General features: G+C 42.9%; 1 protein-coding gene across 9 annotated transcripts in view; it reads left to right on the top strand.

The window, feature by feature from the left end:
- CACNA2D3 (calcium voltage-gated channel auxiliary subunit alpha2delta 3) overlaps positions 1–14,647 on the top strand; it is a 935,925-nt gene that overhangs the window by 494,741 nt on the left and 426,537 nt on the right. For all 9 annotated transcript variants that reach the window (XR_012518702.1, XR_012518703.1, XM_039477586.2 and 6 more), the window contains one exon: positions 6,693–6,806. Coding sequence is in view for 7 of the 9 variants with exons in the window: in XM_039477586.2 (XP_039333520.1) it covers positions 6,693–6,806 (114 nt within the window). In the remaining 2 variants the exon portion in view is untranslated. The remainder of the gene's footprint in view (positions 1–6,692; positions 6,807–14,647) is intronic.

The raw sequence follows: 14,647 nt of genomic DNA, 5'->3' as shown, positions 1-14,647 counted from the left end.
AAGGAGAAAGGGTTAGGAGATTGTTGTATGGTTAAGTCTGTGGCCTTTGGAGTAAGGCAGGTTAGGCCGAGAAGCCTGACTAGGCCAGTTTGCTATGTGGCTTCAAGGAAATGATTCAGTCTCACGCTTATTTTCTTCATTTGTGTAATAGGGATACAAATTGCCCTGCACTGGCCGTATAAATTGGGAGGCCCAGTGCAAAATGAAAATGCAGGGTTTCTTGTTCAAATTTATGAAGAACTTTAAGGTAATGGTAGCAAAACATTGAACCACGTGTGGAGCTTTCTCAGTGTGATTTTGTGCACCTGTGCATGTCACACATCATGAGGCAGTCCTGGTGGCCCCTTTCTCGTGGGGTTGAGAATGAGCCTGATGAGGCAGGACCTGGCTCCCTTTCAGCAGTGCTGGGCTGGGTGAGAAGGGCCACCTCTGTGACCACTAAGACCCCTGGTCTCTAGACACAGCTCCCACTACAAATGCTTTGGTCCTTCTTGCCCAAGTCCCCAGGAGTGTCTGCTCCCCTTCATCTTCCTGTCTTCTGTTCCTTGCTCTGGTACCCTTTCTCTGTCCATCCCTTCCATCTATCACCTTTGTTCTCAGACCCTCCTAAGCTGCTGTTTCCAATAGCATGCCCAGTTTAATGCTGGCCTGCCAAGGTACTCCCACACAGGGGTTGCGGTCAAGGTGGGGAGAAGCAGAAAAGTAAAAACCATCCTCCTTTTGCAGACTCATGAGGTACTTGCACATATCAAAGGCCTTGAGAAGTCCTGCAGTGAACAAACCTTTAAAAATGTGTTTACCCACACTTATTAAACCGGGAACACTTTATATCATATCGTCATCTCAGTATTAGCATCTTCCAGAAGTTTCAGCCCACCAGTCACATTTTGGGGCATAATATCATTATATACTCCAAGAAGATGTATTCACACTTTCACAGGGACTACTAAGACCCAGGGAAATCATCAACACATGGTGGACTTTTTTTTTACCTTGAATCTTTGTGAGGGAAGCATTTTGAACAGGAAAACCCTATGTACTCCTGTAAAATCACCTTTGGAGTCTGGTCAGTCAGGTAACCAGATGAACTGAATGTAGATCTTGGAAAGCAAAAAATCTGAATAAATATTTTTTTAAAAAAACACAACAATAGGCTGGGTGCAGTGGCTCATGTAATCCCAACACTTTGGGAAACTAGGTGGGTGGATCACTGGAGGTCAGGGATTTGAGACCAGCCTGGCCAACATGGTAAAATCCTGTCTCTACCAAAAATCAAAAAAATTAGCTGAGTGTGGTGGTGGGCACCTGTAATCCCAGACACTTGGGAAGCTGAGGCAGGAGAATCGCTTGAACCTGGGAGATGGAGGTTACAGTGAGCTGAGATCACACTACTGCACTCCAGCCTGGGCAACAGAGCAAGACTCCATCTAAACACACACACACGCACACACACACACACACACACACACACACACACACCCCCCGATAAATGTTACAAAATGTCCCTGCTTGAGATTGACTGGTGTTTGGCACCATATTTGTTTGAGTGCACATTTATCTCATAGGGAGAAACATTTCATATCATCTCTTGCCAGTGGGCCTTTAAATAGCTAAACTCTTTGACAAACACAGAAGTGGTTAATCTCCCATGAAAATGAAGCTTTATCTATTAATATTTTCTACTTCATCAGTATGACCTTTAAGTGATACTGTTATCTTCCTGTGTATTCTGCCTGCCTTTGCAAGTCAATATGAAATAGAAAGTTATTTCTCTAGTACACACACACACACACACACACACACACATGTGCACACGCGCACACAGGCACACAAACACACACAAGCAACAAGCTTAAAATTGTCATTGTGGCTGGAGCTTGGAATGGTTCAGAGGTTACTATAATTAAATGGAGTCAATTCTGTCTTACAATTACCTGCATTTCAGTTTCTGTATTTGCTCAGATGACTTAAAGGCTTGCAGTTGTTGACACAAATGGCTTTGAAAGGAGCATTCAGATAAACTTCTAAGCCCCTTCAAGCTATCGATCTCTGCTGCATTCATTAGATTCTGTAAGAACGCAGAGCCAGTTTGCTACAGTAGTTAGCATCTACCTTGTCATGTGACAACTGCAATTATCGTTTTTGGTGATGAATGTGATCTTTGCAGTAATTACCTTTTAAAATTTTTTCTTAGCCAATTAAATAAAATTCGGTGACATTTCAAAGACTGTTAATCACAACCAAATGCTCTAAATATCAGGATGCATTGAAAATTTCACTGCTAACTGATGAATCACTGAGCTAATTGTAGTTCATCATCGGGCCCTTGTCATTGTTATTATTATGGAAAACACTTTCATCACTCTTGCTATTCAATAAAAAAAAAGTTTTAGACAAATATGAAGAGAAGAGATATTACTCATCAAAGCATTTGAATTTAATTGCATTCTTCAAAATTCTCCAACTACAGATTGCAGCAGAGAATACCAGGGACTCAGCCAGAGAGGAAAGTAATGTTTTTAAATAAACAGTTCCTGGCAGCTCTTTATTCGAGTCCACATTATTCAGATATCTTCTTTTTTCCTCTCTTTCTTTCCATGTGTTTGGGAAGATTTTTCCAGGATGTTTTCAAATGAGTTGCATGAACTATAGCCCTAGAGAATTCTGGTTTTCTTCCCCTCTGAAGCTTATGTGACCTGAAGCATAGATCACTTCTGTGCATTGGCTCGTTGCTGGGTTGATTCAATGGTGCGAAGACTGTGTTCAATGCAGTCTCCCCAGAACGTCTTCAGAACAACCTGTTGATAAGAGCAGGCTAAGAGGCTGTTTTTTCTTCTGCAGTAAGGAAGAAAATACACTTCACAAGAGTCTTAGTAGCTTCCCAGAGTGGGAAGGACAAAGTTCAGATATTTTTTGATACTGAAGTTTGGTTGAAGATGGACCTTTTAATGGGAGAGGAGGAAGGGGGCTTGGTGAGGACCGGGTAAGAATTCTAATATATCAGTTGAGGGTTGGTGAACATAGCAAGGGGAAGATTTTAAGGTCAAGGGTTCAGTCTTAGGGTGTAAATTGTCCTTTGATACTTTCTGTTGGAGAATTGATGGGTCTTTCAAGAAGTTCCTGGAATAAGGAAGGTTATTTGCAAGTTTTATTTTCTGGGCAAGCATTTTCTGGAATAGTAAGTTATGTTGATAAAGACAGTAGAATAGTGATCACCTGGAAAGCTTTGTGGTGTGATAGCTAGAGTTTCCAGGTGTTTCTGCCTACCATGACAGTGTCATGGGCTGTGTCTGCTTATTAATTCAAGTGCACATGTACAGTTGGAGTTGCAGGAATGGCTGCCAGAGCCAGCACTACCGTGAGGAAAGTATCTGAAGCACCAAATGTAAGGAGCACTCACCCTCAGGATCACAGCCCTGGTGACTCCCCTGTGACACTGAAACCCAGAAGGGATGGAGGAATAGAGGCCGGAGGAGGAGATTAACACTTTTGGAGCCCCACCACCTATCCGTTTGCTCACCGACCTTCCTGTATTACTGAAAGGCCATATTGTGTGCTGAATTGGAGAGTGGATTCTAGAGCCTGATGATCTGGATTCAAATCCCAGCTATGTCAGGTAGTAGCTATGTGTCCTGGGGCAAGTTAGCTAATCTCTCTGTGCCTTAGTTTCCTAACTGTAAAATAAAGATAATGATAGTGTTGCAAGACTTTTCCTTAGCTTACTTAAAGACAGGGTCCTTGTCACATGGTCCATGTCACACACATTTAGGATTGCAGACAATTTGAAGAGTGAGAAAAATGGAATTTATTGGGCAAAAAGGGAATAAAAGGGAAACAGTTACTAGCCCTGCTAGTACCTGCTTCCTGCCTCGCAGATTGAATCCCAGGTTCCTCACAGGAGGAGAAGCCAGGCTCCTCCCCAATGCAAATGGCACAGACTTCTGTGGCTCCATCCCAGTGAGCAGTCCTCCCAGTGCGCAGGCTGTTTGGAGTTTTCCCAAGGAGCTCTTCCCAGCTGGCTGTCTCAATAGTACCTACCTCAGAGGCTAATAAGGATTAAGAAAGTTCATATTATTGCATGTAGCCTGGCATATAATGAACATTGACCACTTAACTTGTGGTGTGCCAGCCATGTAGGGATGTTATTCTTACCTCGTATGTGGAAGAATGAATGCTCAGGAAGGAAACTTATCCCAGGCACACTGCTGTGTTGCTGAGATGGGATCGAGTGCTTTCTTTTATACCATGGTACCTTGTGCATGATTTGAGTTGACTTTGCTGTGTCTCAGTATGGCCATAAGGCAATTCCATTCATCCTTTTACCTATTTATCCAGTTATGTATGGTCTTCTCTCAAGTTACTGCAATTTCAGACTCCACATCAGACGTCTAAGTGCATGAAGACTAGGCATCGATAACTTGAATTCAAATTGATAATTTGAATGCTTTACTAACTCTCTCACTCACCAGTGGCCAGCTAGCAAAGCCAAGAGCAGCCACCATCCCTCCCCAGTGTCATGGTCATAGATTGAACCTGCCAGGCACAGTCCCACTCAGTGCCTTTGCTCTTAACATTTGCCTTTCCTGGAATACCTTTCCCTCAGATACTCACATCCTACAGGTATAATTCAAATGTCACCTTCTCAGTGAGGTCTTCCTTGACTACATTTGCTAGACTTGCCCCCTCCCGTTTCCTATCCTTCTTTGCTTTCTTCTTCCCCCACCCTTAACATTACCGTTATCAAATGTACAACATAGTTTACTTATTTACCTTGTTTTTGTATGTCTTCCCAAAGAGGATACAGAGCTTCGCGAGGGAAGGGATTTTTGTAGGTTTCATTCCTAGTGCTATGTGGGCACTTAGCAAATAATTTTAGAACAAATGAATACACTTTGCAGATTATAATAGAGAAGGTTTTTACTTACTGAAGGTTGAAGACTTTTTGTGTCTTTCCCATCTCTCAGCATTGACATGTAATTGTAGGGTTTTTAAAGGACATGGTGTTACATTCAGTTGCATCATTAATAGCATTCATTAAGGGAATTTTTCACCCTAATTCCAAGGAAGGACATTTTGCTCTGGCAAACATACTCAGTCACTCTAGTTGCCTACCACTCACGAAGGCTGAGAGCTTCTAAAATCTTATATAAAGCTGAAAGTTGAAGAAGTTTAGGGTTTTACATACCAGCGAGTTCAGTCTTAGAACTTCAGCATGCCATCCATACTAACATATAAACTAATATGTAAGTTTACATGACAATATAAATTTGAAAGGAACCTTTATTTAAAAAATGCTTGGGCTTCTCGTGAATTGTCATGTTGTTGACTTTATTCTCTATATGCCTCAAACTTCCTTGATTTTATTATATGCCACATTCTATACTAGTCAGACCCACTCAAACTAGCCTCATTTAGATTTTGAAAGAGCTGTCTCTCAGGTAGTCCATTACTCATGTAATGTGTCCCTAAAATGTTTCTACACCAACTCCTTTGGGCTTATTTCCTAAAATACAGTCCATGCTTAAAAATAAGAGGCTGTGCCATTCTAGACCCTTCTTTTTCAACCCCTGTGTATTTTTTGAAATCCCCCTGTGGTCTGTATTTAGATCTCTTGGAAGAAAAAAAAAAGCCAAGCTCTATAAAATATTTAAAGATGTTTTATTCTGAGCCAAATATGAATGACCATGTCCAACTTCAAGGGGTTCTAAGAACATATCCCTAAGTTGGTCGGGTTACAGCTTGGTTTTATACATTTAAAGGAGACAGAAGTTACCAGCAAAGACATAATACATGTAAGGTATACCTTGGTTCAGCCTGGAAAGGCAAGACATTTCAAAGGGATAGGGGGTACTTACAGGTCGTAGGTGGATTCAAAGATTTCTTACTGGCAATTGGTTGAAAGAATTAAGCTTTGCATAAAAAGTTGAAGTCAGCATAAAGACATTCTTGAATTAAGGAGAGCTTGGAAGCCATGGTTTTATTACGTAGATGAAGCCTCTAAGTGGCAGGCTTCAGAGAGAATAGATGGCAAATATCTCTTTTCAGACTTTAAAAGGTGTCAGACTCTTAGTGAAATCTCTCCTGGATTAGGAAGAAACCTAGTAAGGGAAGGAGTTTCTCTAGAGAAGGCAAATATCCCCCACAGGAGAAGGCTTTATACATCAAAATAAATATAAGTCAAATAAATATATTTTGGGATAAAATACTTTTATTTCCTTCAGGGCCTATTATCTGCCTTTCAGTGCTATGCCAGAGTCAGGCTGGAATTGTGTGTACTATTGCTACAAAGAGTTTGTTTTGTCAGTTTTATGACTGTGATTGTGACATTAGTGTTGATCAGTTCTGCCTAAACTCCAAAGGGAGGGGGTGTAACCAGGCATGTTGAACCCATCCCCGACTTCCTGGTATGGCCTGAAGTACTTTTTCAGATTTCTTTGGGATCCCCTTGGCCAACAGTAAGGTCTGTTCCGTTGGTTGGAAGGCTTAGAATTTTATTTTTGGCTTACAGATCCTTTTGGAAGAGCAAATGTGGTGATCTGTGTGGAGAGGCTTTTTGTGTAGGTGGTTTTGGTGATGGACAATGTGCTCTCATTTTAAGAGGCTTCCTTAGCCACAGGCCTCGTGTCTGTGATTTTTCACTGATACACAGAATTCTCTGATGTGTACTATTTTGAACCGATTTCTTTCCCTAGTTCAACCACACGGGACAAGGAAGTATCTGCAGTCAGGCCATCATGCTCATAACTGACGGGGCAGTGGACACCTATGATACCATCTTTGCGAAATACAATTGGCCAGATCGAAAGGTAAGTCGATGCTGATGGCATCTGTGCAGTGGGCTCCATTGAGAATCTTTACTGTAATCTCCAGCTTGTCCACGGGTAAGTGTCCCATGTAGACTTAATTTCATAATGATCTATGGTTTCTCAGCCTTGTGTTTTTTGGTTGACCAAAACTGAAGTCTGGCTTTCCCGGTTGTCAAAATGAAACTTTTTCGAAGGAGAGAAGAAACTTGTTAAGGACCTATTGGGACATGTTCCGTGAAAAGATTCATTGTGAAGTGTGCTTCGTCTGTACTGGGCTGGGCTTTTCTTTATTTCTGTTTTCCCTGGAGGCAGAGGTGCCTGTTGCGCCCGGCAGCCGTAGAGTGATGAGATCAGCCATGGTAGCCCTGCAGGCCTCCCCTTGCGTATTGTATGTCTGTAGTTCCTCCTCAGGTCCCCAGTACCACCCAGAAAACTTCCCTCCGTCCCCCAGTGCTGTTCCCCACCATTGTCAGAACTTGTCTGTTCTCTATTCTAATCCTGTCTTTGCTTTCCAAGGTGACAGTTATTAATCTTATGAGGGTGTTGTTAGGTTATCAGTGACTGATATTAATATTTTTTGTGTCTTTTGAGTACCTAAACTTAGAGATTGCTCAAGCTGCTATCTTGCCTGAGTTCCCTGGGGAGACCTTTAAAATTATGGATATCTGTATCCTACCCCACACCTCCAGCAGCAAAATCTCTGGGGATGTGGTTCAGTAATCCATTTTTTAACAAGTTTCTCAGTGGGCACCAGCCAGCAGACTGACAATTGGTGGTCACTGTCTCACCTAAAAAGTGGAATTTTAGCAGGGAAAGTCGTCAAAGTGGATGCTGTTCTGGGGGTACCACAAAGGTGTTTTTCTAGTCCGTGTGCCCGTGCTGTTATCCTGCCTGTCTCTACAGGTGTGTGAGTCAGTCCAGGCCAAGTCCATCCTGCTTTGTCTGTTTTGCATACTTAATTTCCGGGAAATAAACTAACTAAACACACTTGGCAAAAAGAAACGGGAGACAAATGACAACTGTGTCCTCAACTCTATCCAGAGAGTACATACTCTGACCATGAGATGGAAGAAGTCACTCTATCTTCCCTTAGTCACTGTTGGTCCACACCTGTCACTGGCATCTTGCCTCGCCAGGTGTGAGTCTGGTCTTGAAGACTATGTACATTTTGTGCAATGTGGTCCCCAAATGGGTGCCAACTCCTTCCCCCGGTATCCAACCTTGAAAAGAGCCATCACCTCTGAAGCTGGAGAAAAAGCTGGCAGCGCTGAGCTGACTGAGTATGTGGGACTCCGAGATGTCTCCTGCCCGAAGGATATCCCGGAATAAATTTGACCAGCCATAAACACTGAGTCAGTCCAACCCTTGAAGTAGATGGAGGTTCACTCTTAGACAAGGTGATATTAGATGTCAGTAGTATTTCATGTGGTAACTTCCAGAGACAGGTAGAGGCCAGAGTTAGTTCCTGATATACATCATGTGAAGGGAGGAGCCTGCTGGACACAGTTGCACCTCTGCAGCACATGGCCCAGTGCTGAGGATGGGGCAGGGCCTAATCCACAGCCGTGCTGAGTGGCTGAGTGACTGAGGGGGCCAGGAGGGAGGCTCCAGTACCAGTACACATGAGTAGGGCCATGGACATTTTGCAGTCGATAGAATGTTCACAGATGCCATGACATCTCAAATCATGGGGAAGAATATTTTGCATTATTTAGGGCATTTTTAAAAAGAAGAAGAAAGTGAAGGGAACTTTTAATAAGCAGCTCTATGAATAGCAAGTGTTTTTTCATGTGAGTTTCACATGTTGTATCACATGAATCTTTCCCACTTGGTGACACTCAATGGATAGCAATACCGAGAATATTGGTATTTAAACGCCCTGTCCTTAGTCATAGAGGCATAGGATGAGGGTTGCAAAGTCCCAGTTCTCCAGACAAAACACAAATCTCAGTGTGTCTTTCCAAATGAATAATATTGATCTTAGGCCAGATGTGTTCTTGAATTAATTGGAACCAGGGTCCTAGAAATTTCAACATTACTTGAAGCAGTTTCATCTACTTATAAAGTGTTATCAAGCAGAAGTGGATGTTCTTCCTGTAGCAAGAGTGTCTTCTTTTATGATTAGAAGTTAATAGCAGCCTTTCTTCCCCTCTGCCCTATACTGGAGAGTTTCACAACATTCTTATACATATCCATTCTCTTATTTATGAACTTCCATGTGAGGGTGCAGGCAATAAACTCACATAAAAACCCAATACAATTCAGCGTTGGGTTAAAATGAGATGATGAGCAATGTCTCAGCAGTCATCTTTCTCCATTATTTTGAACATTAGCTATTCAGTAGAGAGTTGTGCCATCTGTAATCGACCATCTTCAGGATTGTAAAAACAGGAAATGGATTCAGGAGAGAGAAAGATGATCTCCAGGCTGGAATGTGATTCCCATAAAACAGTAGTTCTTAAACTTGAGTAAGCTTCAGGATCACCCAGAGGGCTTGTTCCCTTACAACAGGAGTCCCCAAACTTTTTACACAGGGGGCCAGTTCACTGTCCCTCAGACCGTTGGAGGGCCGCCACATACTGTGCTCCTCTCACTGACCACCAATGAAAGAGGTGCCCCTTCCTGAAGTGTGGCGGGGGGCCGGATAAATGGCCTCAGGGGGCCGCATGTGGCACACGGGCCATAGTTTGGGGACGCCTGCCTTACAACTTCTGATTCAGTAGATCTGAATGAGGCTAAGAGTTTGCATTTCTAACTAGTTCCTGAGTGCTGCAGAGGCTGCTGGTGGGGAACCACACTTGGAGAACTACTGCCACAAGAAATAGCCCAAAGAATAGGGTTTGGATACTTGACAGGTTTGCCACATTGCTGCCCTCTAGTGACTTTTATAAGGACCTGTTTCCTCAGTTGAATTCAGTGCACAGGTGTGTGTTTCTTAAAAACTGTCAATTACTGATAAACATTAAAAGTCAAGATATTTGTATTAGTCTGTTTTCACACTGCTATAAAGAACTGCCTGAGAATGGGTAATTATAAAGAAAAGAGGTTTAGTTGACTTACCATTCTGCATAAATGGGGAGGCCTCAGGAAACTTAAAATCATGGCAGAAGGGGGAGCAGTTTCGTCTTACATGGTGGCGAGAGAGAGAGTGAGTGAAGGGGGAAGAGCCCCTTATAAAACTATCAAATTTCATGGGAATTCACTCACTATCATGAGTACTGCTTGAGGGAACTATTCCCATGATCCAGTCACCTCTCACTGGGTAACTCCCTCAACACCTGGGGATTACAATTCACGATGAGATTTGGGTGAGGACACAGAGCCAAACCATATCATTATTCTATAAAAATTTAAAGTTGTAGCTTCTCTCATAATGGGTTGTACCTGGCACCTTTGGGCCAAGATTCCCATATGACAAGGCCTCTGCTGGAGTGGAGCAGCAGCTGTCCCCATTAGGCAGCAAATGCATGCTTCCTCTGGACATGACCCTCATCACCACTCTTCACTTCCTCTCAGCCCACTTCACTCAGATGCTTGCCCTCCCACAGGTGTGGAGTTCCTGACCACTGCTCTAGGGGATCAGGTAGTTGCTGTTCCTCAGCCTTCAGGAGTTTGTTCCCTTCTCTTAGATTTGCCCTAAGCCTTCCCTCCTCTCCTCCAGCAAGAGGCCATTTGTCCTGCATGAGCCCAAAACTCAAAACTCCCTAGGAACTGTCTTAAGGAAGTATACCTTTGTGTCTAATATGATAATTGTTTCTGGACCTGTCTTTCATCTTCATTCTTTGGTTAGTCCATGAGAACAGGTTCTCTACTTCTGAGCAATCCTACTACCTTTCACCGTATCCCAGTCCTGCCAAGAAGTGTGGCATAGAGAGCCTGGGGTACCTGCCTGAACCTTTCCCCCTAATGCTTATGTCCTGTGTAATCTCTTCACCATCTGTGTGGGCAAGACCTGTGGCTTGCTTTTAACCAGTAGAATCTTCTAAAGGTGAAGGGATTTTGACTCAAGTCAGTTCATTTTTGAGTTAATCAGAAGGGATATTATCCTGGGTGGGCTTGCTTGCTTTATTTATTTTTCTTCAGCTTTTAAGTTCCAGGGTACACATGCAGGATATGCAAGTTTGTTACATAGGTAAATATGTGCCATGGTGGTTTACTGCTTGATCATTCTATTACCCAGTTATTAAGCCCAGCATCTATTAGCTATTCTTTCTGATGCTCTCCCACCCGACAAAGGTGCCCAGTATGTGTTGTTCGTCCCCATGTCCCCATGTGTTCTCATAATTCAGCTCCCACTTATAATGGGAACATGTGGTGTTTGGTTTTCTGTTTCTGCCTGAGTTTGCTGAGGATAATGGCTTCCAACTCTAACCATATCCCTCCAAAGGACATGAGCTTATTTTTTTTTAAAGGCTGCATAGTGGTATATGTGCCACATTTTCTTTATCCAGTCTATCATTGATAGGCATTTAGGTCAGTTCCATGACTTTGCTATTGTAAATAGTGCTGCAATGAACATACATAGGCATGCACTTTATAATAGAATGATTTATATTCCTTTGGGCATATACCCAGTAATGGAATTGCTGGGTCAAGTGGTATTTCTGCCTCTAGGTCTTTGAGGAGTTACCACACTGTATTCCACAATGGCTGAACTAATTTACACTTCTGGGTGAGCCTTATTTAATTGGAAAAGAGGGACTGGACCCTCTATGAAGGCAGACAGACTCTTCCTGATGGTGTGTTGAAGTAAGCGCCTGTTTGGAGAAGCCTATACGGCCAGGAACTACAGGCAGCCTTGAATGTGAGACTGCCTTCCAGTTGACAGCCAGAAAAAGGCTGGACCCTCAGTCTTATAGTGAAAAGAAATGAATTCTGCCAACAATCTAGGTGAGCTTGGAGGCAAATTCTTCCCCAGTCAAGCCTGCAGATGAAAACACAGCCCAGTTAGCACCTTGATTGCAGCCTTATAGGATCATGAGCAGAGGACCCAGCTTGTTTGTGCCCCAACACCTGAGCCACAGAAACTGCGAGATGATAATAAATGTACCGTTCTAAGCCACTACCTTTGTGATCACTTGTGTTATAGCAGTAGAAAACTAACACAAGAAGCAAGAAAAAGGAAGAAAGGGAAGAAGATCACTGACATAGCAATGCTATAACACATCCCCAAATCTAGTGGCTTAAAATAACAGTAACTTCTTATTTCTTGTGATTCTGTGGGTTAACTAGGTGGTAGTTCCATTTTACATGGTGTCAGGTGGGGTCCCTGGTGAAGCAAGGAGCTTGGCTGTCTGCCTTAGTTTTCCTCTCCATGGGCTTTCTCTCCACGTGGTATCTCATCCTCCAGTGAACCCTGTGTGTCCACTGTCCTCAGTACAGTAGCCTGGATTACCTTACAGTGTGGCAGCTGGGTTCCAAGAAAGGGAAAGCAGAAGGTTGGGGAGCACACCAGGGAAGCATTTGTGAGTGACATTTGTAAAAGCTACCTACCATCCAACAGGGCCTTGCTCCAAGCAACTGCTTAATAAAGCATTTTAGAGTGAGTTGGAAGAAGGAATGCATTATTGGTGATTTAACTGTGAGTCTATGAAGGCAGCATCATGATTGCTTCTGCAATGTGTCCCTTGCCAGTATTTCATTTCCGAGAGCAGAAATGAGGAGCTATTTATTCATTTATTGGATGCCATTTACTTTTGCCTAATATCCATTGGTTATGACTTAACAGCAGCTCTTACACACTTGGAATAAAATATGAACTCCAGCATGAGAGGAACTTGTTCCAGGACCTGCTCAAGGAATAAAGCTGCATTCACTTAAATTAGAAAAATGTCTATACCCACCATGTATGTAGCTGCTCTTCCAAGTGAACTAAAAAAAGGAAAGTCATGAAATTATTTATCATTACCTCCTCCTGATGCGGAAGACACAGAAGCAATAGTGGGATGTAAGAAAATCATTAGCCAGGCTATTTAAACTAGAGGTTGGCAAACTCTGGCCCCTGTGCCAAATCTGTCCCATTGACTGCTTTTACAGCTTGTGAGTTATGAATGATTTTCACATTTTTAAATGTTCAAAGAAACAATATTTCATGACATGAGAAAATTATATAGAATTCAAATTTCAGCGTCCGTAAGTAAGGTATTATTTTGACACAGTCACACCCATTTATTTACATACCGGCTATGGCCGATAGCAGAGTTGAGCAGTTGTGACAAAGACCAGATGGCCTGTAAAGCCTAAACAATTTACTCTCAGGCCCTTTAAGAATATGTTTTCCCACTCCGATCTAAAGGAAACTTTGAAAAATTTAGACCAACCAGCGTATTGCTGAAAGTCATTGAGATACCCTCAGAATTTCATGACTCTGCAGAAGATGGTAATGATGGTTTCTCCCTATTTTTCCACTGCTTTTTCCTACTTGAATACACAATTGCGTTAGTCCATTCTGTATTAGCATATAGGAACACCTGACGTTGGGTAATTTATATTGAATACACAATTGTGTTAGTCCATTCTGTATTAGCATAAAGGAACACCTGACATTGGGTAATTTATAAAGAAAAGAGGTTTATTTGGCACATGGTTCTGTAGGATGTACAAAAATTATGGTGCCAGCACCTGCTCAACTTCTGGTGAGGTCCTCATGCTGTTTCCACTCATGGCAGAAGGTAAAGGAGGGGCAGGTATGTCACATGGTGAAAGACGAGGAGGCAAGAGAGAGAAAAGGGGAGGGGCCGAGCTCTTTTGAACAATCAGCTCGCACATGAACTAATAGAGTGAAAACTCAGTCATTACCATGGGGCAGCACCGAGCCAATCATGAAGGATGCACCCCCATGACCCAAACATCTCCCACCAAATCCCACATCTGACATTGGTGGTGAGATTTCAACATGAGATCTGTAGGGGGCAAACATCCAAGCTATGTCAGTTATACTAGCCAGATAATCAATGGTAGAGGTCTGGGAGACTTGATGCCAAATACTCCTTTTCGTGCTGTAGCTTCTCTTGCAAAAATGTTTAGCGGCCCTTTCTCCTTTTCTGTAATGAGTAGTTCTCTTTTCTTTCCCTCTCTCCTTGCTTCTCCATCAGTGCTACCATCAGGACTGGGATATCTTAAATAGTGATGGGATTGCTTAGAGGTAGAGTGGGCTGCAAGGCTGCCCAGCCTTGGCCTCGAACCTTGGAATTAAGAGTCTTCATAAATGCTAGAATTGACTGCCTCTTGAAACCTGTTTTGGTGGTGACATGGACACAGGACAGAATTTGACAACTTTCAGGTCACTGTGGTATCCGGGAGCAAACACCCTGGAGAGAATCAGCCTCCCTCTGCAGAGGTCCGGGAAATCAGACTCCCTATCTCAGCCAGCTTGGGCTGCTATGACAAAATATGAATGACTAGCTGGCTTATAAACAATAGGAATTTATTGTTCACAGTCCTGGTGGCTGGAAGTCTGAGACCAGGGTGCCAGCATGGTCAGGTTCTTTTTGAGGGCCCTCTTTTGGGTTGCAGATGGCTGCCTTCTCCTGGTATCCTCACAAGGCACTGAGGCGAATGAGGAAGGAAGCTCTCTCATGAGTCTTATAAGGACACTAATCCCATTCATGAGGAACTCCACCCTTATGACCTCATCTAATCCTAATTACTTCCCAAAGGCCTCAACTCCTAATACCATAACAATGCAGGCTAGGATTTCAACATCTTTGTGAGACGCAGACATTCAGTCCAGAACACTGGCAATTACTGTGGGGGCAGAGTTGACTTAGCCATTAATTAATAATCCTATTTTGCCTTGTGTTATACTTTAGGGAGTATATACTTTAGGGATTGAGGATTTG

The sequence above is a fragment of the Saimiri boliviensis genome, chromosome 8 (assembly GCF_048565385.1).
Source record: "Saimiri boliviensis isolate mSaiBol1 chromosome 8, mSaiBol1.pri, whole genome shotgun sequence".
NCBI classification, from domain to species: Eukaryota; Metazoa; Chordata; class Mammalia; order Primates; family Cebidae; genus Saimiri; species Saimiri boliviensis.
The sequence above is the reverse complement of the archived record's forward strand: the minus strand, read 5'-3'. Positions and strand labels throughout refer to the sequence as shown.